The sequence below is a fragment of the Limanda limanda genome, chromosome 11 (assembly GCF_963576545.1).
Source record: "Limanda limanda chromosome 11, fLimLim1.1, whole genome shotgun sequence".
NCBI lineage: Eukaryota > Metazoa > Chordata > Actinopteri > Pleuronectiformes > Pleuronectidae > Limanda > Limanda limanda.
The window spans coordinates 12,410,989-12,424,401 of NC_083646.1; the positions used below are offsets into that span (position 1 = coordinate 12,410,989).

General features: G+C 44.8%; 1 protein-coding gene across 1 annotated transcript in view; it reads left to right on the forward strand.

The window, feature by feature from the left end:
• Nucleotides 1–333: 333 nt before the first annotated feature.
• si:dkey-246i14.3 (ephrin A4) overlaps nucleotides 334–13,413 on the forward strand; it is a 33,436-nt gene continuing 20,356 nt past the window's right edge. The window contains exon 1 of the mRNA XM_061081164.1: nucleotides 334–848. Within this exon, the coding sequence (XP_060937147.1) occupies nucleotides 730–848 (119 nt within the window). The 5' untranslated portion in view covers nucleotides 334–729. The remainder of the gene's footprint in view (nucleotides 849–13,413) is intronic.

The following is a 13,413-nucleotide window of genomic DNA, read 5'->3' on the forward strand; positions in this document are numbered from 1 at the left end:
CTGATGAAGTGGGGATATGTCCTGTCCCTAGTTGTGTGTTGGAGCCTGTTGCATGGAACCAGTTCCCAGCCCTCAGCTCCAGACCAGTGGTCTGAGAGGGGACGAGAGGGTCTTTCCTGATCCTGAATAACTGGATCAGTGACAGACTGGTCTCCTCACACCAGTCGGCGCACCTCCCAAACATTTAACCGTGCACTACACTCACACACACCCACACACATCACCACACCCATGTCAAGGGATTGGTCCAAAGTTACCCCTGGTCCCGCCCCTCAGCTCGGAGGCCCCTCCCTCCTGGCGCTGTGCAATCTGTCGCTGCCAGTTCCCATTTACTATCTGACCCACCGCTGCACTGGGAAGCTCATCCTCACCTTTAAACTCCCCTTTAAACCTCAGGTTACAGTGTGGGACGTCATGCAGAATGATGGATAAACTCTGGAGAACTTCTCCCAGTGGAGGTGCACTCCTTCACCTCCTCAGCCTGTGACTGGTTAAACCTCCTGAAAGCTACTGGACTCACTGGTGTCCGTGAGGCGAGGCTGCAGCGGCAGGTGACAGAAGTTTGGAGCCGGTTCCTGAGTTGGTGAAGCCGCTGAGAGGAAGTGGTTTACCGGGTGTCTCCTGCTCCTCCTCCTCCTGCTTGGTTCTTCTCCTCACCTGAGGCAGCCAGGCCCCGGCGCACAGCTCTTCTCTCCGCGGGCCTCCCCTCCCTCCTCCTCCCCGGTCAGGATGGCCTCCGTGACCCCGGGAGCTCTGGCCACTTGGAGAGCCACAATCCTACTCCTCCACCTCATCTCAGCCGCGGTGGCAAAACGACACGTCGTGTTCTGGAACTCCACCAACACCAGGTGAGGAAACCCCCGCCCCCCCCCTCCCCAGGAGAGAGCACTGTCTCTGAGCTCCTTCTCCCCGCAGGCCACGAATCTAGGATTAGAGGTGAAATAGGGAAAAAGTGCTTCAGTTTCAACACTTTGCATCAAACTGAAACTGGTCACAACTTGTGCTGCTTGTGCTGTTGCACAATAATTGCTGATGACTCAGGCTCCTGTGAAGAATCTGTGCTATGCAGCAGATCACGTCCCTGTGTGCAGGAGCAGGTCTGATCACCTGAAACCTGCTCCTGAGCCAGAAGTCAGCCCCTCATGTTTCCTCCTTTTTAGAGAGAGAAGCTTGATCTCTGGGGCCTCCTGGTCTCCTCTGAGGAGAGAGCGGCCTCCTGCAGGAGATCCTCTGGCTCATAATGACCACATTCTAACCCGAGCTTTCACCTACACTCTGTCTTTTGGCGTTTAGTGATTATGCTACTTAAAGGAAAGCAGAAGTAAGGGCTTCGTCTTAAGTGTACTGAATGGTGCCCTAGATAACATTCTTAGGACACAGGTGTATATTAAAGGGAGTATGTTGGTGTGTGAGTGTGTGTGTGTACGTGTGTTTTTGTGTGTAGTGTGTTTATTGGGACCACTAGCAGGCCAGAGCCAGGCTCACCTGCTGATCCAGGTGTTCCAGTCTAGCTAATTGAGGGGTTGAGGTGGGAGGCCTGCAGGGCGAGTCGGGCCTGATGCCCAGAATAACACGTCCCCAGACCGCCTCTCTCTCTTGACCTGCACAGTTCCAAACTCCCGCCACCAGGCCTGATTTCCCCGACACTCCTTCACATGAGAGTCCCCATTACTTGATCGCCACCAAGACCACTTTGTCAGTCACAGCGTCGTCTTTTTTCTACATTTCTGGTGGCACGAAATGTGAAAGAAGTATGAAGCCCAGGATTTATAATTTCCCAAAGGGCTTTTTTGTCGGACCTGCAGGACTTTCCTGTACTAGAGTCAGCCGGGGTTATATCCAGTGTGTCCAGCTGGGTAAAACCCAGTCTTGTAATTGGGATCCTACAGAAATGCGCTGTGGCGAGGATTAGGAAGCATCTTCTTGTTCCCCTGAGGTTCAGGGATGAATGGTCGCACAGCCTGTGGCAGGGCCACACAGTCGAGTGCAACACCACACAATCACAATGCCATCAGCACCGCGGCGGAGGGTAACCCACTGTGGCAGAGAATCACTCTCATCAGCTACACCACCCAATCACAAAGCTATCAGTGGAGCCGTGATGCTGCAGCCGCTCCACCATCCCCTGGGTTAACCACCAGGACTCACTTTTTCCACCTCTCCTCTCCTCACCTCTCTTCTCCTCTCTCATTCATTACCTCCCTTGTTACATCCCACTCACCTTTTCATTTTTTTCCTTGCTCTGCACTCCTCCTTCACCCGTTTATCTCTCACGACTCCCTCCTGCCCAGTGATGGATATTGGCGGTGTGATTAGTTGAGCTTCATTCATTTTCCCATACCATATTTTCTATTAGCTGCCAGCCAGCCAGCCAACTTGTCCTGAGGCCTGTAAACGCAGCCTGGCGAGGGTGAAGGAGCACAGGGAGAGAGAGGGAGAGAGAGAGAGCTGAGCCTCTGTTGGCATGAGGCTGTGAGGCAGAGTCCAGGGCTGGAGTCCAGGCTCTGGGCGCAGAAGGCACATTATCCAACCGAATAACCACTTTTGGCTTTTTGGTTATTTGTCCACAATGTTCTAGTGAAAATTAAACCATTATTATTTACTCTATAACTCCCTTCTTTAAGCAGCTCATCATTAGTTCTATATAAACGAGGGATCAGCTGAATCCCTCAGCTTCAAAGAGCACTTTATCATCTTTCAGCGCATTGTTTTGATTTAACAGCCAACGTAACTGTTCCGACTCAGTTTCACTTTTTACATCAGCTTTGTTTATTGCAAAAATAGCTCGGACTAACTAGAGCTGGATGATTATAGCTAAAAGTGTATCAGTAGAAAAATTTCAACATTAGTCGATATCGATAATTTTCACAATAAATGTCACATTATCAGTTCTTTTAGGTTTAAAGAAAGATTTTAAGTCCTGAGTGAAGGATGTGGTTTTCACTGTTCTTATGGGAAGAGAATGACATTATTTTATAAGTAGAACATAAAAACCGCTATACATCCACTACATGCTTGAACAATGCATGAGCCATGTATAGTTATATATTTAACTTTTGTGATATTACTATTTTTTATATTATATTGCGATAATTATTGATATTGTTTTATCGCTCAGCTCCTAGACTAACTGCTACCTGGGCAGCATCAAGACATTAAAACTGAATAAGTATTTTATATATATATTTGTCTAACCAGCTTAATAACCAGATATTTCCTTCAGGCATTGATTGAGTAAACTAAATAATTATAATATAATAAGTACATCAATGCTATGTTGATAATATCAATTAATTTAAGTAAGTTTAAAGAAATCACCTTTTAGATTTAATGGAACATGTTGAAAGGATGTTGTTGCTGTTGTGGCCCCTGTGCACCTTCTCATTGGGTCAACCCCTTTTTGCAAATGTTGGCCATAAAGCTTTCAACACCTAGAAGCTAAAGAACAGCGCAGAACAGTTTAATTGTGCCTTTACATGAGAGCCAGAGCTCGTTTATATACAGTATAGATCGAACACAACTGTAGCTGCTGAGCAAACAGGCTCTTATTTAATACGGGTGACGGGAGACATTCTCTGGCCGTCACCTTTCCTTCGACATCTAGATTTATGGTTTTAATGAAGCCGGGGCAGTGAAGTGGAGACTGAAGGGTCTCGTTGCTCTGGTCTTTGATGGCTAATATGGCTGTAACAAAGGCTCAGTGAAACACTTTAACTGGCGCACATTTAGCACCCTCCAGATTGAAAAATGGAGCTGTGAAATGGATGTGATGGACCTGACTGCCGGGTCAGCGTCGGGCGCCGTGGCATCAGATGCCCGGCCTCTCTCATTGTGGGGCTCAAGTGGTTCGATTGCCCTCTTTTTTATGATTTTATGGACGGAGTTTATGATCGCTTTCATTTTACAACCGCGCCTCTCCCTCTGTCTCCATCTCTCTCCGAGCAATAGATCCTTATTAGATGAGAAATTCTTTTTTACTTCCTAGAGCAGTTAAAGGTTAGTAAAATATCATAACCTCAGCTTGGTTTACTGGTGTGTTCAGCCCCCTCGCGTGTGCTTTGAAACCTATTGGAGCGAGCGGGTCGAGCAGCCGACTCGCTGATTCAACAGTGTCTGCATCCCGTGCCACATCCATCCTCATAGATTTACTCCGAATGTGTCAGGAAGTTTACTCAGAGGAAACTTTGCATCGAGCTGCCTTTTTAGATTTAACAAGAATAACTATCACTCATACCTGAACCTTCAATAAGCTTCTCCGTTCCTCTGTCCTCTTATTGACCTTGTTCTTGGCTCCTCGACACCTTTTACCTTTTTGTTTTTATCCGTCGTGGCAGGAGTTGAGCTTGTTACAGCAGTTTCCCTGGATCGCTGCTCAAACTTGAATCTCCAAATCTTTGCGTTCTCTACTCCCACTGTCTGTCTGTCTTTCCAGAGCAGTGGATTTGTGGGGTTTCAACTGGAGATAACAGTATGTTACCATATGTGCACAGTAGGAATATTATAACCAATGTTTCTTAATATGTATGCCCTGTTGCTTGTACTTGAACTCACTCTTCAAGTCTGGACACGGACCTTAAAGCATTAAAACAACATCAGACCCCCTCCTCTGCTTCTCTCTCTCTCTCTCTCTCACTCTCTATTCTTGCACTCTGTCTTTATCTCGCTCTCCCGCCCCGACAGAGACTGAGGTCGAGCTCAGGAGCCAGTGGAGCATGTTTAAACGGTGCGTGCAGCAGATGAATATTTGTATTGGTTTCCCTGTATCTTTATTGAAAGCAGCCCTCATAAGTCTCCCGTGTAATCTCCGCTCTGTTTATGCATCGTTTCTCTCCGTGCGCGCTCACCGATGATCCCGTTTTAAATACCAGAGTAAATCACATTCTGCATACCATACCTGCAGACACATGCACGCACACATCCGGCGTGTGGGCTCGTGCAAGCCGACACCCCCAGTATACAGTAAAGTGAAATCAGACACTGCCTGTAATTGTGTCTTGTCAGGGGAGATGATGGCACATTAAGACTGATTTCTGTTTTAATTTTTTGTCTTTTTTTTTTTTATAAATTCTGCACCCGCAGGTCTGACTGTGTCTATTTCTGCTCCGTCGTGTGTGTGCATGCAAATGAGTGTGTGTCTCTCAGTGGCGGCTATCTCTTCTCTCTGTGTCTGTTTCTATACTAATCTCCGTCTTCCCTTGGTAAATGATTAACATGGAGAACCTGGCTGAACTATAATCAACAAACCCACAGTGAGGTAATTACCACTTTATTCCCTGTCCTGCTAACAAAGCAGCCCCCCCCCCCGACTCTATCTCTCACAGGTTCTCTCTCTACTCATCTGTCATCAGGCTGTATCAGTGTCTCTCTCTCTCTCCCCTCTTCTGTCTTTCTGTGTCAATGCTTATTGTCTCTGCTGTTGTCCGCGTTAGATGCAGAGATGTGTTTGTGGGTGTGTTTGCTCACCTTATCGCTCTTTGTAAATGTGCTTTCTCTGTGTGTCGGTGGTATTGAGCGTATTATCTGGAGGTAAACTGCGGATGAGTTAAGTTTGTGTACACTTCAGCTTCTTCATCTCTGTCGGAAAACAATGCGGGTGCAGTGATTTTAGTGATTTGTCTCTCTGTGAATTGACATTCGGTGGCATTGTTGTCTGCTGAGGTTTGCTTCAGTGGAACTGTGTGTTTATGTGTGTGTGTGTGTGTGTGTGCGTGTGTGTTGTTTATATTTTGCATGAAAGGAAAGTCTTTGGTTCCGTGAGAAGAGATGGTGTGATAAATTTCAGTTCTGGAAAAACAAAACCTACAGGAGTAGTAGGTTACCCGGCTCTATTCAAATACTTTATTTATTGTTTCTACTACTTTCCTTCAACTTGCAGAGAGTAATGCAAGTCCTCACGTCCGGCCAGTGGCGTGCGACAGTGGGAACATTTACTGAGCCCTGTTTCGTCCTCTCGACTAAATAGGTCATTGTTTTGTTTCCACTTGCTAGTTGAATTTAGGTGTGACTCAAGTGTTGGAGGGAACAGGCATGTTATTGCCTTTGGATGCTTGGTGATTTGAAGGTGCGGCGTGCTGATAGAGTATTGTGCAACTGTTCCTTTTGCTCTTAAGTGTCACATGGCCTCATTTTAAGAATAATTTCCAGAGAAACTACACAAATGGTTTCCGAGTCACTGACACAGCTTCCTGCTTTATTTTATATGTATATTTGTTTATCGAACTACATAGAAAAGCTTTGCAATTGTAGTGAAAGCCAAATATATTCTCACACACACAGGAAGACATAAGGGCACGGTCTAGAAAATGAGGTTTGGGCAGAGGCCTGGACGTCTGTATTAAAATGGATCAGATAGTCACAGTGCAGCTTGGAGCCGTCGCAGCAGACATGGTGTACAGGCATGAAAGGACGGCCGCTCTCTCTCCTCCTGGTCAGGATATTTAGTAAATCGATACCAATTTAACACCCAGATATTATCGCCGGCTTCTCGCATTATCGCCAGACTGCATATGGGCCCATCTCTTTCCCAATTTCTCCCCCCACGCTGCGCTGTCTCTCTGTGTACACACATGCATCAATATTAGGGCTGCATTAAGCTGTAATAAGTTGCATTGTACGAATGTCTCCGAGTGAGGTGGAACAGCTGTGGAATGAAATGAGGTTCGACATCGTCTGCACCTCGGGCTGGCACGGCACAGGCAGGGCTTTGGCACAAAATGGCTGCCTGTGCTGCCGTACGTGTGGGAAGAGGTTATGGTGGTTAAGGGGCCGTTGGTGAGCGCCGGCTGGGAGCGCATTCATTCATCCATCCATTCATGCGTCCGTCCATGGCACAACAATGAGCTGGCATTGTTGTAGGTGTCAGGCCAACTGTGTATTTCTCTGACACACAAAACAGCAATTACACTGTGTGTGCGTGATAAGATATGAACGGAAAATGTGGGAAACGCTGTCAACACGAGCTTGACCAAAACACCGTCTGCTTGTTGTTGAGCCAACATGTGCATTTTAGCCACAGACACTCTCACGTACATAAAGAGCTCACACAATGCTCTTCCACTCGGCTCAGAAATCTTGCCAAAAGGCGACCAGGGAATTTCCTTGGACAGAAATTGAATTAGTATTGACCCAGACAGAGCAGAAGGACGTACAGCAGGAACCTGGATTATTGTACCGTACAGGGTCCTTGCTGCCGGGAGGACACCGAGACGTGTTTGCCATCATACCTCAAAGGCCTCAAAGGTGCTTAAGGACAGTCACCTCAAAGTTCTCTCCCTGAATTGCCTCTGTCTTCTCACGTATAAAGTTCACTGTAAAACAGTTTCTGCAGTTTTTATTTCCTGATCTGATATATTAGAACTTCAGCAGAATTTTGTGCAGTGATTGTTTTCCTCTGACATGATGACTCGTGTTGTCGTCACCTATCGAGAGGGTGCTCTTAGGAATGTGTTCATCTAGGTGTTGGTGCTCGATTTGAACAACTGTTTTGTTTTTATTAAAGAAAACCCTCTTAGCCATAAATCTTTAAAAATCTAGAAGGACTCTGACCTTGGTTTAGTGCATCTCGTGTGCAGTAGATTGACCCAGTTAGATCAGTAGGTTGAGAGAAATACAAAAACATGTTTGTCAAGTGTTTAATTTCCACTTCAAGGTAGTGCAGTTTGTCTCTGGATCAAACTTCAGACTCAGGCTCCACTGTTCTTTTTAGGTAATTGTTCATGTCACAAAGCGTCTTGTATAAAACAAGACCGATGTGATTTTAAGAGACATTTCTTAAAACTTGAAGAAATATTATAAATGTGCATGACGTACCTTCATAATCCTGCCATGGAAAGAAATGATTTGAGGATACACAGGTACTCAAGCTTTTAAATTAAATCACTCAAATCCACTCACAGAAGGAAATGGAGCAATTCTCTAGAGTTAGGGAATACGCTGCCTTTTTACTAATGTTTGACATTTGCAAGTCTATATTCTATATCATTACTGTCCATGCCATGTACAAGCTGCAGTACAGTTTGTGGTAAGTGTGTGAATCCAGAAGCCATATGTCAGAACTTGATGTTCTTACAAACCGAAGAGAAAAGTGCAGCTCCTCTACACTAAATCTCCAAGGAACATTTTGATCAAAATGCTTAAAGGTGTGTGGGCATATGTGTGTTTAGAGGGAGTCTACGTCAGTGTAGTGCACCTTTTTTTTTTTTTTTTTTTTTTTTCTTGTATAAACAATTCTGCTTATCAGTATGACCTCATTGCCGTAACATACAGAGCTTCTAGTTCTCAGCTTCCTGTTCCTAAAAACACCTTTCATCCCGTACTTTGTGCTTCCCAGAGATGACAAATGTTTCACCATGTAGATCTTTCGACTCCGCTGTATGATTTCTGGAGTCTTGGTGGAACGAAAAAACTAATATTATTTTGGCAATTGCCTCCCAGATGTATGGCAGCACATCCCCCAATGATGCGAAACACACTCTTCTCAGCTTCTTTTTGGCACACACACACACACACACCATATGAATTCACACACTCTCCATGCCTGCTTCTTTTCTCGTCGGCCCCCAGAGATGGTAAAAACATTAGACCTGCAGTGGAGGGAGCGAGGGATGGAGAATACGTTGAGAAGCGGCTGGGAGGGAAAGAGTCAACAGATTTCAACTCCCAAAACAGCTCGGAAAGGCCCCTGGGGATGGAGGGATGAGGTGAGAGGGAGAGAGGGATGGAGGGAAGAAAGGATGTCAGCAGGTATTACTATCACTGTCACAAGCAGGCAGTGAGGAGTGGACCCTCCCCTTAGCCCCTCCCTTTGCACCAACACACACAGACACACACTCCCACACACACAATCTCTGTGACGCATGAACTTACACAGGTGTGGTACAGATATCTACACACATACTACTTATAGTACCATTGCCCTGGCTGCATATATTACACACACACACATCACTCCAGGAAGTTTGTATGACCCCATCGTTGAAAGCTGGCACTGCTTTCTTTCAAAACATGAATGGAATGTGGTATCAGACGTTTATTTAAACATGCCAGTGCTCAGATTGTAGATGATAGTCTGTGTGTACACCAGCAGATTTGGTTGTTGTTTTTGCAGCAATAACCAGGACCACATGATTTTGGGGTTTGCAGTAAATGCAGACACAGCTGGGTCTCCTGGTTCTCTTGACTGCTATTTTTTTCTTCTTCTGTACTTCTTACTTTCTTCTCAGATTTAGTTTTTTGATCAGCCTGCAGTTGTGCAGCTACAATGAGTGGTATCTGTCAGCGTGTAGCGACTGCAGGAGCAGATCCTTCACTCACTAGGGGCTCCTACTGGGCTACGCTTTGGCTTGACCGCAAAATTAAACCATAAATTTTCTGTATTTCTACAGTCTTATCAACCCTCCAAGATCTTAGGGGGTATTCATGCATAGATTCATTTATGAAGCACTTTTTCTATTGCACACCATCCAAACAATGTCGGCAGGAGCAATTTTGGTGTTCAGTATCTTGCCGATGGACTCTTCGGAAAGCACTGGAGGAGCCAGGGATTGAACCACGACCCTCTGGTCAGTGCACAGTCCTCTCTACCTCCTGAGACAGCCCATAGTGGATATATATTTCCTGGCTGACACTAACTGAGTGAAGTAAAGCCCAATTCATGCTTCTGCATCAAATCTACAAATAGCTCCGGTGTAGTCTAAGCGTAGACGTGTACCTTACGCAGAACCCTGACGTGCACCTCCCCAAAACTTTAAATACGAGTTACAAGTAGTCGGCCAACTAACCTGTAACTGAGTGATGTTTGTGATGTAGCTAGGTCTTTGATTCTACATGTCTAACAGTGGCTAACTATGAGGCTAGCATCTTTCTTATGTTTGATAGGCTTGTTGTGATGTTGACAACTGTCTAATTTATATTTGTAAATTAAGTTATTTGCCGACGCACGTAGAGCGCCACATGCTAGCAACCTGTTTTCTTTTTCTCTTATTTAAAACAAGCTTGTCTGACACTTTGACTTCACTCTACGTTTTTATAGACATAGTCTCCCTCGGCACAATAAGTGAATTGTGTATTTGCGTCTATGGATGTGACCGTAAAGAGTAACAGCTCTTTTATTGCGATTAATTTCAAATGACTGTCAGAGGGGCCCCTCAAGAATGCTCTGCCCCTTGTGTACTGAGAGTCTAGTTGCACCTCTGGTCATATGAATTCACCCCCTATAGTGATTGTGTCCACCTTTTGTCACAGAATGATGCTTGTTACTGATTTTACATGATCACGTCTATCATCTAATGTTGCATTGACAGAAGTTTGCCGTTTTTGACTGTAGAGTAGTGCCTTAAATATTGTACATAGCATATAAACTTTCTATAAGGACAACTTTCTTCCTTGTCAATCAATTCAAATCTTCCATCAACTCTCCGCCTTTATATTTATTGACATTTCTTGAGTCATTTTGAAACCATCTTTGCCCAGCCACTGTCCAAACGCGTGTTTTGTTATATTTGTCAGAATTGATCAGATGGTTGTAATTCACCGTCTGGGAGCATCAGGAGTAGTGGTTGTATTTTGTGTTGAATGGGAAAAGGTGAAATAGCCTTGTCCCAAATCTCCATAGCTCTGGCCTTGTAGCAGCAGAACTCATGAATCTCATTGCTCTCCCATTCAGGTGGAAATGGAGTTCTTCTCCGCGGCGCACTCCTCCAAACCCCGGCGCAGATGCTCCCTGTTTATGATTGTGGGAATTAATCTGTGCTTTTCTAACATACGCCCAGTGACAAAAGCATCATCATTGAAGTCAGAAAATCCCTTACTCGCTACATTTTCTTTTTCTTTTTCAACATTTAAAGAGGTTCCCTGGCTCCTTTCAGAGCAGACAATTATTCTGTGCAGTGTTGTTCCTCATCAAAGGTCGATAGTGAATAGCTAAACAAGCGGAGGCAGTTTTTGTTGTATTCGCAGCTTTACTTCGCAGCTGATTAACACTGGACTTTTTTTGTTACCATGAAAACACACACACACAAACAGACACACATGCTATACCTCCTGTGTGTTAATCTTGTAATTTTTAGGTCATTACTTAAAGAAGGGACCAGTCATCTTTAATCCCAAATTAATCAGTTAATCCCTGCAGTCCAGTGTGGGGCTGTTGTTGGTGCGATGTGAGACCAGAGTCTCCTCCTGACCCTCGCTACTTCCTTCCCCTCCACTCCTAAACCCCCCCCCCTTCCTTCTTATTGTGCCTAACCCTTTTATCAGTTTTGTGGAACTCAACTGGCATTTCTAAGAAATCCAGGGGCATCCGGCCATGAGGTGGACCATGCCATTTATTTCTATCACACAAAATGTCCAAAGCATGAATTTTATTTCACACCGTTGAGCTGATTAACTGAAAGTACTGTAAAGAATTTCTTTTAAAAAAACATATGTTCAGCACAGCAGCCTTGAAGTCAAAAGAATATTTAGTTTAGATACTTCAGTCATTTTCTTTTCAGGATTTTGTTGATTAGTGGTACTAGACCTCAATGTGACCACCTCTGGTGTGAATGTGTTCATGTGTGTGAGGGCTGGCACGGGGGGGGGGGGCGACTGTGCGTGACTAGAACAGGACAAAGCTGGCTGCCTTGAGGGTGAATAGGGGGGACCTTCCCTACCCCTGGTGCACAGTGCGATATGAATCTCAACCGTTGTGACGGAGAAAGATGGAGAGGGAGAGGGAAGCACGGATGGCCTGCGAGCGAGAGGCGAAGGGGCCAGTTTAGACTCCTGGGATTCCAAAGCAGTGACCGTGAAAGTGCTTAGATAAACACAGAGAAAGATGGCAGGGGGTGGGAGGGAGGGAGGGAGGGAAGGTGAAGTGGGCGAAATGGTGTTGGGAAAGGCGATGGAGGGAGGAGAGGACGAGGAGGAGCAGCCATCCTGACAGGGGAAGGAAATGAGACCCGCTGAAGATGGGGTGAAAGAAAGCAGATGGGGATGAAACCAAGTATAGAAGTTTTTTGGAATAAGTTCACCGGGAGTCAGACGGACTGAAAGGGAGCAGCTTTACCTCTATTTACTCCTTAACTCGCTCTCCTCTCCAATCTCTTCCCCTCCATATTCTCCTTTCCTCCTCCTTCCCACTGTTTAAATAATTCAGGGCTGTTGGCTGTATTAGAGCTGGTTTCCTTGACATGTCGTGTGTGTGTGTGTGTGTGTGTGTGTGTGTGTGTGTGTGTGTGTGTGTGTGTGTGTGTGTGTGTGTGTGTGTGTGTGTGTGTGTGTGTGTGTGTGTGTGTGTGTGTGTGTGTGTGTGTGTGTGTGTGTGTGTGTGTGTGTGTGTGTGTGTGTGTGTGTGTGTGTGTGTGTGTGTGTGTGTGTGTGTGTCTGAGTGATGGACTGAAGGACAGCTCCAGTCCTCCCAACTGGCCATATACTCCACTAATAACCACCAGATAAACACACATGGAGGGAAAGGGTGAGGAAATGCACACCTGGGATGTATAGTTTGTGTGTGTATGTGTGCTCTGCCCATCCAGCACTGACCTTCAGATCATGGAGAGACGTAAGCAGAACAGAGAAAGAGATGGTGTCTACAGCATCTGAATTGTGACCCACTTAGCAAATAATGGATTCTCAAAGCCAAGTCTGATTTATTGTTTTGAGTGTACTTGCCCTTTTCACTACGGTCAAGAGTAGATATTTGTGTGCTTTTTTTTGAAGGGTGTTTCTCTCGTGTCTTCCGTAACCCACTGACACAGAACTGTACTTTACTGCACCCCAGAGACACAGAAAAGTATAGTATAAAGTAAGTTAATATAATAGATGGAAGAGCAGGGTAGCAAGCAGGAATACTTTAATAAAGGGATTAAAACATTTTATAATAAAACTAAAATGCATTATTATGTAGAGTAGTTTATGGTGTGATGTAGAAGAGGACACCAACCGTACGCATCCCATGACGAATCCACTTTTGCGGTTTTTAGGTAAAATATATATATTTACACAAATTTTTTTTTGGATTTGAAGGCGAAACAAAAGCTTTAAGGTAATGACAGCATACGTAGAAGTTGAAACCAGACAAAATAAGATTGCAGCAGATTATTAATTTCTTTATATAAATCAACCTGGTTAAATGAATCTTGTTCAACAGTTTGTGTTTAAAATCTAAGTAAATTGTGAAAATGTTTCCCAGAGCTCAAGGTGAAATCTTTAAACTGCTTGGTATCAATTTTAATAAAAAGCTGGAAAACCGGAATGTTAAGAATTTTTTAAGAAAGTTTGTTATCAGAGTTGTTGCAATTAATGTTTGTCTTTTTTCAGCTTCTTCCTAAACCATTTGATAACTACTTTGTCTCAGATATTTGTGTACTTTTTTAAATAGAATATTTGTCCCAGTCCCCTCTTAACCTTACACCTGTCTCATTGGCCTGCACCCAA